The sequence below is a fragment of the Lissotriton helveticus genome, chromosome 1_2 (assembly GCF_964261635.1).
Source record: "Lissotriton helveticus chromosome 1_2, aLisHel1.1, whole genome shotgun sequence".
Classification (NCBI taxonomy): Eukaryota; Metazoa; Chordata; class Amphibia; order Caudata; family Salamandridae; genus Lissotriton; species Lissotriton helveticus.
The window spans coordinates 232,413,703-232,425,878 of record NC_136058.1 but is presented as its reverse complement, the minus strand read 5'-3'; the positions used below and the strand labels follow the sequence as shown (position 1 = coordinate 232,425,878).

Below are 12,176 nucleotides of genomic sequence, written 5' to 3'. Positions count from 1 at the left end.
GCACTCTAGTTGGATTGGGTAGTAAAGACGAATGAAGTCACAGCCCGGACAGCTCAAGTTACCACCGGCCTTATCGAGGAGGAATAAATTACTTGATGGCATTTGTCTCCATCTGGAATACACCAGTAATGCTTCATGTATTGTCTGGTATTTTATTGTAATATATTCATAGCTATCCTTTTATCAAAGACCAATAAGATCACAATAGCAGCATCAGCGTACCCCTTCATGCAGTGCCCTGCTAAGAATAGAGAGACGCTTCTAAACCTGCCCACAAGTAAATAAATCTGTGGTGGCCCATGGCACTCAAATTCCATAAATTTAAAGTGGGGGTGTGCGAAGTTGCCAAGTTGCTGCCACTGTAACTTCACTTAAATTTTTTTTTGTTTACAAACCAACTTAATTATGTTCTCATAAAGACACACAGCACAGTCCGTTTCAGATGCAGTGTTCAACAAATAATAAGATATTGTTACAATTACCTTATTTCCCACAGGTCAGGGGCCAATTCCGATCTGGGTCGGAAAGCACTCCGACCGAGCCGGATCCAGGTTGTTTTCCGACCGATCCAGACTCCTGCAGTCCGACCGAGCGAGTACGATGCGGCCGTATGCTGTCGGACTCGGTTCTGTCGGACTGCCAAAGGAGTCAATGGGAGCCGGTCATATGTCGCGTACATGGGCTCCCATTGACTGAATGGGTACGTCGCGGACAAGAACGCGTCGGTGCCATCCGTACCGTACATGCCTCTGTTGGTGAGACCCCCTGTGTCCGAGTCGTAAGGCTGCGGGTGAAGGGGGGTCTGACACAGACCCCCGAAGTCCAACTCCTGGAGCTATTGCTAGCCAGACGCTCTGACTCGTTTCAGCTGTCCGAATAGGGCATCTTACTAGCTCGGTTGTGAAAGGTCTCCATTGCGCGCCACGGTTTGCTTATGACCGAGTCGTACCGAGCGGTTCGGACCCGGAAACGATTCGGACAGAGATTTTGCGCTTGTTCGCTTTGTACTTCGACGTCCAGATCCGTGTATGACTCAGACGGAAATTCAGCCTCCGAATCGGATCTGCTAATGCCGAACCCGATTCGGTGCCCTACCGACCGAGATCGGAATCGGCCCCTAAGTCTGTAATCACCCAACATCCCATAGTACTAATTCTAATTCTATCCCATCTAATAAATCCCTCTATTTGAGTTGTATTGTGTAGCCATCGTACCTCCAACAGTGGAGTGAGCTGAATTAATTCTTTTTATGGTTATCGGCTATCCCTGTCTCTCATAATATACCAACATTGGTCCTAGGGTATGCCGTGTGGGTGACCTGCCCACAAGAATTGCGAATCAAATTGGTGAGTTTCTGGAACCAATGATTTGCGATGTCATACAGAAGATTTTGGAGCTTGTATAGAAAATGGGTGAGTTCATCATCATCTTAAATGACACCACTTCCCCAAGTGAATGGAATATCTGTTTCATTTTGGTATCTATAGGTGAGAGATTAAGGCTCCATGCATAGGCACTGGAAACTCAATCAATGAAAATGTTTTTAAGATTTGTAAAAAACCCTTTATGGATTCAACAGATCGTGTTTTGAAGCTATTCCCCAGCTATAACCCAGTTTAACCCCTTCGACGCTAATGACAAAGCCAGCTCGTCATGGGCGTTACCTGCGCTACGCGGATGACGAGCTGGCTTTGACATAAACAGCGCGATTTTTAAAAATCAGCGCACAGCGGGAAAACGCGGTAGCGCGGTAGCGGTTAAGGACAAATTGAATGTTGGGTTCATAGACATGTTCAAACAGTCACTGGAAAGGCACCTCTCACTTTAAATTTCACACCAGAAGAAAACATGAGGGATAATTGTGAAGAAAGATCAATAGCCTGTGATGCAGATGCCCTCTTAGATTTCAAGCCTGTGAAAATGTAGGAACAAATATAATCCCTTGAAATAGACAGCTTTGGTCGCAGGGCTCCGCCCGTATCTAAGAATTCCAGTGTTGTGAGCCAAATCCTCCTTTAGGGATACCACACCTTTTAATATGTGGAAGGTATTAATTCGTAGAAGAATGAAGAGGCTATCATGGTGAATTGTTTCTCTGATGATGCACAATTAAAATTAGAGCTTCTTTGTCAGACTAGCGCATATTTTTACTATTTATGTGTGGAATTTGCTAAATTTACTTTTGCATAATTACACTAAATTTCAGGAAAATGACACAAAATTATGTGCAATTACACAAAAAGCAAATCTGTCACTTAACAATATATTTTAGTACAAAATGGGTCCGTTCATCAATTCTTGATGCAAGGATGTATTTCACACTTAAAAATTGCTTGAAAAACACAAGTGATGCAAACAACAGCCACTCATGGTCTGGTTCTGCGTATTGTTCTTGTGTTGTTCCAGTATGCTCATTTTGCCTGGAATGGCTGGAATATTACACTTCATAAAATAATGGCATAATTTACAGAATTTCGCATTACATGCATAATGCGTATTTCCCCAAACTACGCGTATTATACCGACGTTATTTACATTTCTGACGGGCCTACCTTTTATCCCCAGTAGTGAGCATAGAATGCACTTCTATCTGAGTTTAAATGATGTCTCTTTTCTATATTTTGCCAAACCTCTTTTGGGACACCAGCCTTGTTAGAGAACATTTATTTGGCAGTTCTTTATGTAGGTCATCAACCTAGGAAATGCTCATGGACTTGTGATATTCTTGCATAGGACATTCTGGGCCCGATTCACAGAACTAACTTAAGACAAAATCCTAAACTTACTACCATTTTGCTATTCACAGAAGGCACTTACTCATTTTGGTATTCACAGAACGCACTTACTCATTTCGGTATTCACAGAAGTTAGTAGTCCTAACTTTAGGACTCCTAAATGTTGTTTGTGAATACCGAAAGTCTTAAAGTTAGGCTTTTTCTCAATTTAGTAGTAGTAAAGTTAGGACTCCTAACTTTAGGACTCCTAAAGGCCTTCTGTGAATACCGAAAGTCTTAAAACTAGGAATTTTCTCAATTTAGTAGTAGTAAAGTCGAGAAAAATCCTAATTTTAAGACTTTCGGTATTCTGGGTCTGGTTTAAAGACTGCTTTACCATCTGTGTATATATTTACCTCACCTAATGTGGAGCAAGTGGAATAAGAAGGCTCAATATCTGTTCAATGAAGTACAGAAGGATAGTCAGACCTCCACGAGGATCTTGCTGCTAAATAGCTTAGCACAGGTCAGAAAGCAAAGCCTCTAGGCAAGTGTCCTTCTCCGGGGCAAGAAACAACCCACTCAACCCTCCCTGACACCAATGTCTGCAGTTTCACTAGATTCCTTTATCACTGAACCTAAAGGCATTGAAACATGTAATTGCCAAAATGAAACTCTCCACAGCCAAAACTAATCAAGCATTTTAATTCATTTAATTAAGTTAATTTTAATTCAAATTACAATTGGATAGATTGGAAAAGCATCTGGATGTCCCTTAGGAAAATCTGTTGACATAATGAAGATGCACCTAGACAGATCATTGCCTTCCTACTCTGACACCAGCAAGTACAGCAGATAAATAAGACATTTAAGAAACATGAGTCCTACATGTATGACAACCATAAGACTTCTTTTCTATCCTTTCATTATGACCCATGTTCCAGGCAAGAGAAATTGTCTATTGGAATTAGGTGACACCCTACAACTTGAACGCTTCTTAGAAAGCCTAGATTCATCAACCACAGATGCTGTATCGCCTCCACGAACATATAACTAATCTAATAACAGTCCTCTGCCCAGTAATTGCAAACATTATGCCAAAACATTTCAGACCTGGTTCTCACATCACAGGAATGATGTGAAAGATCGCAATCCAGATGATACATCCTTGAAGGACACAGATAAGTCAAAGTCGCCCTTAAAGACCTACGTTTCATTCCTTCAGGTCATAATGTAGTTGCAGCTTTATGCTGTGAAGGTATCTTATGGATTGTGTTACCATATTCCCTATAATTGATATTTGACATTACCTATATATAAAGATTGTAAGAATATACCGGGAGTGGAGCCTGCTGGTTTAGAGTACTTGATGTTCCTCCGAGCGGTCTTCCTTATAAATAAGATATTAGTGCTTTTATCCCACAGACATGGAGGACATGTGCCTGGTAACCATCCCTCACTCTGACACATAACTTCTGGTCCATAGTGCATACCATCATAGTCTCAAGTGGACCTGGTCCACCTCTCTTACCAGCAAGAAGACACAATACATACATAATTTCTGGTGTTGACAGGCCTCTTATGTGCTGCTTTGTGACAGCTTATTGTCACAAATTGTCTCAGCAGATATATTTGAGTAAAGTCGTTGAAAGAAAACCCATGCATACTTGATGACCAAGAAGCCAGCTATTGTCCTGTTACAAGAAAGGTGTCTACCCAACAGCAAATCTAAAGAAACTGAAGAGAGACTAAGTGGGTACTTCCACCTCCTAGTCTACAGCCAAGAATGCTGATGTTGACTTCCAGTTTCACCCCTTACACAAAAAAAACAATGTCTCAAAAATATAGTTTTATTCATCTGATTGATTTGTGTTTGCAAAACTGTTTCTATAAGGTGTCTTAGATAGACTTCACAGACTGTTTAGGAAATTTGGCTGCTTCAGAGTCACAGTTGGGGTAGATTGGAACCTCACCATTGATCCTGAATTTCACGTGTCAAGTCAACCAGGGTCTGTGAAACCTTAGTGACTCTGGCATACTATGCAATGTAATTTCACACCACATATTGCAGGGCCCATGTTTCCCATTCTCCACCCTATGTACAGGGAAACACATATCTTTTGTGTCAAATTTGTACTGAAACTCAGATAAACTATCTTTTTCTGAGTGTTGTGCTGTTCTCTAAACATTTTGATTGCTAAATTACATTTGGTGGTTTCACTCCGACTTGAAAGTAGTTGTATCTAAACCCAAGACTAGGAAGATGAATATTGTGCTGTACAGACTTCCTCAGGAAAAACATGAAACTGTAAAATCCCCAAAATGAATACTTGGAATTTACAAGTACTTGAATGAAACTCTGTGGGCATCTGGTAAGTCCTATATTAGACGTTTAAATATAATGTATCTGCAGGTCTATGGATCAAGGCATCTTGATAGAGATAGAAATATCACAGCTCGTTGCACTCTACTGGAACTTGCCAATGGATAAAAACTTTTAAGCCTTATTGGAACAGAAATTCAAGCTGAACAACTAATTTTCCTCCCTAGCAGAAAAGGCTTTGTATGGATAAATGACAACACTTAAGAACATAGAGGCAACTGCTGCCATACCAGTTATAACTATTTCTAAGGGATAAGTTCTCTAAAGTCCACTTGACAAAGCATAGCGATAAGTTGTCTTTTTTTTCCTCTGAGCTCTGCTTTTCAGTATTAAGGCCTCTGTATTGTGCTATTTGCATTCGTAAAGTGCACTACCACCCGCGAGGTTATGCTGGCGCTGAGCAGGTGTATGTCTATCTACCTACAGGAGTCCTGAAGCTTCTGGAGCCCTGTGAATGAGACTTTCTGGTTTGTCTATGCTTATCACGCCTAACTGTGGATTTATAAGTTGTCCTATGAGGGTATGTCCGATATGGAAATTGTGGATATCATCAAATCTATGTCTACTGGGAATGCCCCAGGAAAGGTGCCTTTCATTTAGAATTTTACAAGTTCATTGCTTGTGGTATCGTGAAAAGTCTTGAGAGAAGCTACTGAAAGTAGCGTTCTCTGCTCTAAATTCCAGAGTTCTAACAGCTCTAATGCTGAAACTGAACAATCGATTTATCTACTCTATTGTGAAATTAAAATCTAGCCACAATATTAGCACAAGGAGTAAGGTCATCCCAGAAACAGCATTTTACGTTGTCCAGAATCAGTACTGGAAATACTCACAATTACATCATAGTCTGCTGAAAAATGCAATTTGCCCTACAACTCTTTATTATGCATGTACATCTGTTATGATGGAGGAAGAACAATACAATGATTTCATGTCTGTAGGAAACAATGATTGGAGAACTATACTCAAGACCCACAGAACAACTTCTTAGAGGAGGCCTGTGAGCTGTTGGTACCTATCCAGCTGCTAATAAGAAGCTCCCCTCTGTGCAATCCAGCTTATAAATTATAAGCTTTTCCTCGGTTTTATTAGTGCATGTATCCAAAATTTGAAAAATGTGTGTAGTTTCGGGAACTCATTAGCTGATGTTTGTATAATAATGTTGGATTTCCAAAATACATCCCCAAATAGGATGGTCATTTGCGGACGATCCTAGACCTCAGGATTTTGAACCTGATTCCTCAAGCATGAAAAGGTCAAAATGCTGACCCTATCTCAGGTTCTTCTTGCGCTGGAGAAGGAAGACTGGATGGTTTCAATCGATTTGCAGGATGCGTATTTTCACCTCCCCATTCTTCAATTGCACAGGTAGTATCTCTGCTTCATGGTGGGTCTCAACATTAGAAATTTGTGGTCCTTCCATTTGGTCTTATTTCTGCACCGTGAGTCTTCACAAAGGTGATGGTGGTGGTCGCAGTACATCTCAGAAGGTGGGGAGTGCCAGTATTCCCTTACCTGGATGGTTGGCTGATAAAAGCTAAATCTCCAGAGTTGTTGCATCGCTTGCAGTTGACCACTCATTTTTTGTTCAAACTGGGCTTTTATATCAACAAGCCCCAGTCCCACCTAGGGCCTCTCTTAGCGCACCCTGTTCATATGAACAATACTGGACACTACTGTGAATCAAGTCTTCCCTCCTCCTGAGATAATTCTGGACATTCAGGCTATAATTCTGATGTTTCAGAATGGAGTTATGGCTCCAGTCATGAAGGTCTTGCACCTGCTAGGCCTGATAGCCTCCTGCATTCTGTTGGTCACCCATACACACAGGCACATGAGGGCCCATTAGGGGAGCCTCCTTATGCAGCGGTTTCAACACAACAGAGAACTTAAAGAATCAGTCAGAAGCTCAAGAGACACAGCAACAGATCTTTGATGGCGGGGTGTGTCCGGCAAGCTATTTCAGCCTCCTCCTTAGTTTGGTACAATGATAACGGATGCCTTCACTCTCGGGTGGGGGGCTCATCTGGGGGCTCTGGACATCAAAGGAATTGCAGGTTATATGCCTGGCCCCCAAGGCCTTCCTCCTTTCCATTTGCAGTCAGTCATTGAAGGTCTTGACAGATAGTACTACCACAATTTGGTATGTAGAACAAACAGGGAGAAAGTAGGGTCATATCTTCTCTGCAGAGAAGCTCTATGACTCTGGTCCTGGGCTTAGGATCATCTGATTTGTATCAGAGCAAATCACTTGGCCGGAGTTCTAAAAGTGTGTTTTCCAGCTAATCATGAGCAGTGTCTTGACTAGGAAGTGGTTCTTCATATTTTCTGGCACTGGGGGACCCCTGAGATAGACCTTTTTACCACTCACGAGAACACGCGCTGCATATCATTCTGCAGCCTTTAGTATCCGAAGCAGGGAGCATTTGGGTTTCAATTGGGCTAGGACTCCCAACAGTCTTTGGTATTCCCCCTATACCCTTGTTCCTCTGGGTCTCAAGAAATTGAACAAGACCGGGCCCAAGTCATATTAATATTATCGGACTGGCCACGAAGGGTGTGGTACACATACCTCCTTCACCTCTCCCTGTGCCCTCCGCTCCATCTCCCTCAAAGGGCAGACCTCCTTTCCCAGTTTTAGGTGGAGGTTCTACACCCCACCTACATGCCTGGAGATTGAACGGGGCAACCTAAGTTCTTTTTCTCTACCCCTTTATGTGGTGGATGTTATTTTATCCGCCAGAAGAAACTCCACCAAATCGGTTTATACTGCTAGATGGTCATGTTTGTAAAGTGGTGTGGAGAGAATTCTTTAGACCCCTTGAACGCCATTTTTCTGATATTTTACACTTTGCTGTTTCTTTGGTGCAGCAAGGCTGTGCAGTTGCAACAGTTAAAGGCTATTTATTTAAGTCCCCTATAGTGTTAAGGTTTATAAAGGGACTTACTAACAAATACCCTCCCACTCTGTTTATTATGCCTCAGTTGAATCTTAATTTGGCACTGACTTATCTTATGTGTTCTGCATTCAAACCTTTACATATTTATCATTTAAGGCTATTTACATTTAAGACAATTTTTGTAGTTGCTGTAATGCCTGCTAGAAGAGTTGGGGGCATATGTAGGTAAATCACATTTTGCGATTCTCAAATAGCAATTTTTAAGGAATCGCTATTTTTTTTGCGAATCCCTAAGATTCCTTAATTGCAACTAGCAAATTGCGAATCGTAATTAAGGAATGAGTGTCCCATTCATTCCTATGGGCCCAGAGGCCCATAGGAATGAATGGGCATACATTCTCAAATTGCGATTTTCCATGAGAAAATCGCAATTTGAGAATCGCAATTCCAGGGGTGCCAGGGTGTCCAAAGGACACCTGTTGCACCCCTGGAATGTGCCTGTAAGAACATGTGGCGCACATACATGCCCTATGGGCACTTCTGTGCGCCACATGGCACATTGAATTTTTTTAACAAATGCATTTTGACAGGAAATGGTAAAATACCATCTACTTGAAGTAGGTGGTATTTTGCGATTCCTTAAACCAAAATTGGAATTTTAAAAGCACCCCTACATAGCATTTAAGGAATCGCAAAATTGCGATTCCTTAAATGCTTGAGCAAAATAAGGAATCGCAATTTTTGCAATTCCTTATTTTGCTAAGTGATTCGCAAACGCGGAAATTCGCCGAATTTCGGCATTTGCGAATCGCAAATGCCTACCTACATATGCCCCTTAGTGAGTTACAGGCCCTTAGCACTAATCCCCTCTTCATGACTTTCTACGCGGATACGTTGGTTTTGAGGGCCAGGGCTTCTTTTCGGGAGACATTGTTTACCACGCATCCATTTCAACGTGGTACTATTACATCGTGGTTTTCACTACGCAAGTCGTTACACCGACTTGCATTGGAGGGCGCTGTTGACTAGGAAATAGTGTACATTACTGTTTCCAACACCTTCCCTACTGTATGTAGATTGGATTTGGAAAAGTAATTCACACTATTCCTAAATCCAGGTCCCCCCTCCAGCGCAAGCCGATGTAACGACTTGCGTTGTGAAAACCGCGATCTAACAGACCGCGTTGAAATGGCCCTCATTGTATCATCATACATCCCTTATTTTCTGCCGAAGGTGATTACTCCCATTCACTTAGGCCAGCCCATCACCCTTCCTACTTTCTCTCCACTTCGTCCGCATCCTTCTAAAGAGGAGGAAGGCTTCATCGATTGAACCCTAAAATGGCTCTTAGCTTTTATGTAGCTAGAACACGTGATCTTCGGCTGGATGATCAGATGTTTGTTGGATTTGTGGGGCAAGATGAAAGGAAAAGCATTCCATAAAAGGACATTATCACAATGGATCATCCTTTGCATTACGATCTGCTACACCATGGCTCACAAGGAACCTCCAGAAGGTATTGGAGCTCATTTCACTAGAGCGAAGTCCTCGACTTCTGCTTTGGCTAGAGGTGTCCCTGTAGTTGACATCTGTAAAGTGGTAACTTTGGCTTCCATCCACACTTTTGAAAAGCACTATTGTCTATACTCCGAAGTGAGGAGGGATGGAAGATTTTTTTGTATATGGAGACAGGGACCCACCTCCGACTGTAGGACTGCTTGGGGATTTTATTAAAAAAGGAAGGAAACCACTGGTAAATGTATGCATCAGATGAACAAGATACTTACCTTCAGTAATGCATTTTCTGGTGGATACAGTATCTAACTGCAGAGTCCTCACTGACCTACCCGCCTCCCCATTGTTTTTTCTGCGTAAGCCAAGCAGAAGTTTGCTTATTTATTTTGTGTGCATTTTAATGTTCATATACAAATATGATGATATATATATTTAGATATAAATATATAGATTTTGGACTTAAAGTATTGATCCTGTGATTGCATTTGTGATGATGGTTTCACCCGTTTGCCTCGAAGGCACGAAACAAAAGGGTGGAAACTAACATCACCACGCCGACGAGGGTGTCTTATGGCTCAGAGGACGTCACGGGGAGCCAGGGGCATTTTGACGTCCTCGTCGACGTGGGAGAGCTGTCTAGAAAAGATTTTGTGTAATGCTGGAGCATTGGGATATTCAATAGGTGAGGAATCAAAAGGATAGCAATTCACAAGTAGATACTGTATCCACCAGAAAAAGTGATACCGAAGGTAAGTAACTGGTTCTTTAAGGCAATTCTGCATTCCAACCTCAGATTATTAAATCTTTAATGTATAATCATTATTTTAATATCAATAGTGATGCATTAGTAAGGGAATGCCTAAATGTTTATAGAACCTGCTGTTTGAAATAACCCATGCAAAATTCTCCTATGGGTTTACTGCTTATTCCTCATACTAAAAGAACTTAAATTTCGTAACATGGTTACTGTCTTTGTCATTTAATACTACTCTCTTGTAGGAATTGATACAATAATCCTATTCCACTGTCCTATTAGAGTTCTAGCATAATATTTTCCTACTGTTCGTCTAGGGAGTTCTACTCTCTTAATATTGAAACCTAAGGAGTCATGTAATAAGCACCAAAGTGGAAAAATACTGTATGATGCCATGGTACATGGCTGAACTTATAATTTTAGTTATCACTGGGCTATACTCTAAAGTCTGTGCCCATACAATTGAAGGCCTTAGTACCTACTTTGCAATTGAGGAAATGTGCACTCTACGTAGGGTAAATGATGCTGGCGATAATTGATATGTTACCCCAAAATGTTTTGATGACATCTACTAAGTGTACTGAATTAAGGCTTTTTTCATACTGAAGATGTGTTCCTACTCTACCGCTTTCTATTTGACAGGAACTGTATTGGGCAGAACTTCGCCTTGAACGAGATGAAAACAGCTGTCGCCCTCTGCCTTCAGCGGTTTAGATTCTCAAGCGATGAAACTAAACCTCCCATCTTGGTACCGCAAGTTGTTTTACTGTCCAAGAATGGGATACATGTGAATGTGAAGAAAATAAAGGATGACTGACCCCGGATGGAACACAGATCACAAACGGTGACCACAGATGGACGACAGTACACTAGCTCAAACATTTTTTAAATTCGACTAATAGTATTAAAAAATAACATTTTGTTTTCGAAATAAACTGTTAAACTTGAGAAAATTATGAACAAAGACTATAAAATAGAGAAGGTCGGTAAAAGAACATGCGTGTTGTGTAAGTGTGTGCTCGTGTGTGGATGTGGGAGGCTGAAGAGTGTTATATTAGTGTAAGGGTGGAAGATTTGTGTACATGTTTATTGCCACAATGGCAGCAATTAACATGTTTGTTATAATCATAAACCTGCTGTCTATATTAATAATTTATCGTACAAGTGTTAGGATTAAGTTAATTTAGAATCATTCTTACTGTTTAAATGAAGTATGCAGGGAAATGTTAGTCTAATTGATGTCTAAATATACTCTGCCACTACATTTACCATATTTTAAAGACTGGTTCATATCAGTAAAGGTTTACTGATTTACCTACCCTTGCTTCTCGGAACCTACAAAAGTTAAACATGGATTTCATCGTAGGTTTGTTGTTTACAGTCTGTTTTATGAACCCAGACAATGTCAAAATGGATCATGTCTTTGTTACTGTGTTTCTGAGTCTAAGAAATGTAATTTTAATTCATATATTGGCTATTTTGTTTACTGTCTTGTATTCCTTTCTTGACCTAAGCTATTTAAATTAGAACCATTTAGTGGTTATCTTGTTTACTTGTTTTCTGAACATAAACAATTTAAACAAGAATCATGTTGGAGTTATCATTAATGATGTTTGCTTTTATGAAGCTAAATAATTTAAGCCAGAGTCATGTCATGGTTATTTTGTTTACTGTCCTAATTTTCTGATGCAACAACTCACAGGTTACAGTAGGACAACATTGTAATAATAATGTTTACTATCTTGTTGTAAAGATACATAATTTAAGCTACAATTACGCTAAGGTTGTTTCTTGATTCCTAAAATGACAAAAGCAGACATTGGCATTCGACAATCGAACTGCAACAAAAACATATAATCCTTATTTCATTTTAAAAATAAAATCATAAAAGACAAGTCAATTAAGAACAA

At 40.6% G+C, this 12,176-nt stretch overlaps 1 protein-coding gene across 1 annotated transcript in view; it reads left to right on the top strand.

The window, feature by feature from the left end:
* The window catches only part of LOC144800020 (cytochrome P450 4B1-like), a 334,102-nt gene extending 322,250 nt beyond the window's left edge, over positions 1 to 11,852 (top strand). The window contains exon 12 of the mRNA XM_078671648.1: positions 10,909 to 11,852. Within this exon, the coding sequence (XP_078527774.1) occupies positions 10,909 to 11,083 (175 nt within the window). The 3' untranslated portion in view covers positions 11,084 to 11,852. The remainder of the gene's footprint in view (positions 1 to 10,908) is intronic.
* The last annotated feature ends 324 nt before the right edge of the window (positions 11,853 to 12,176 follow it).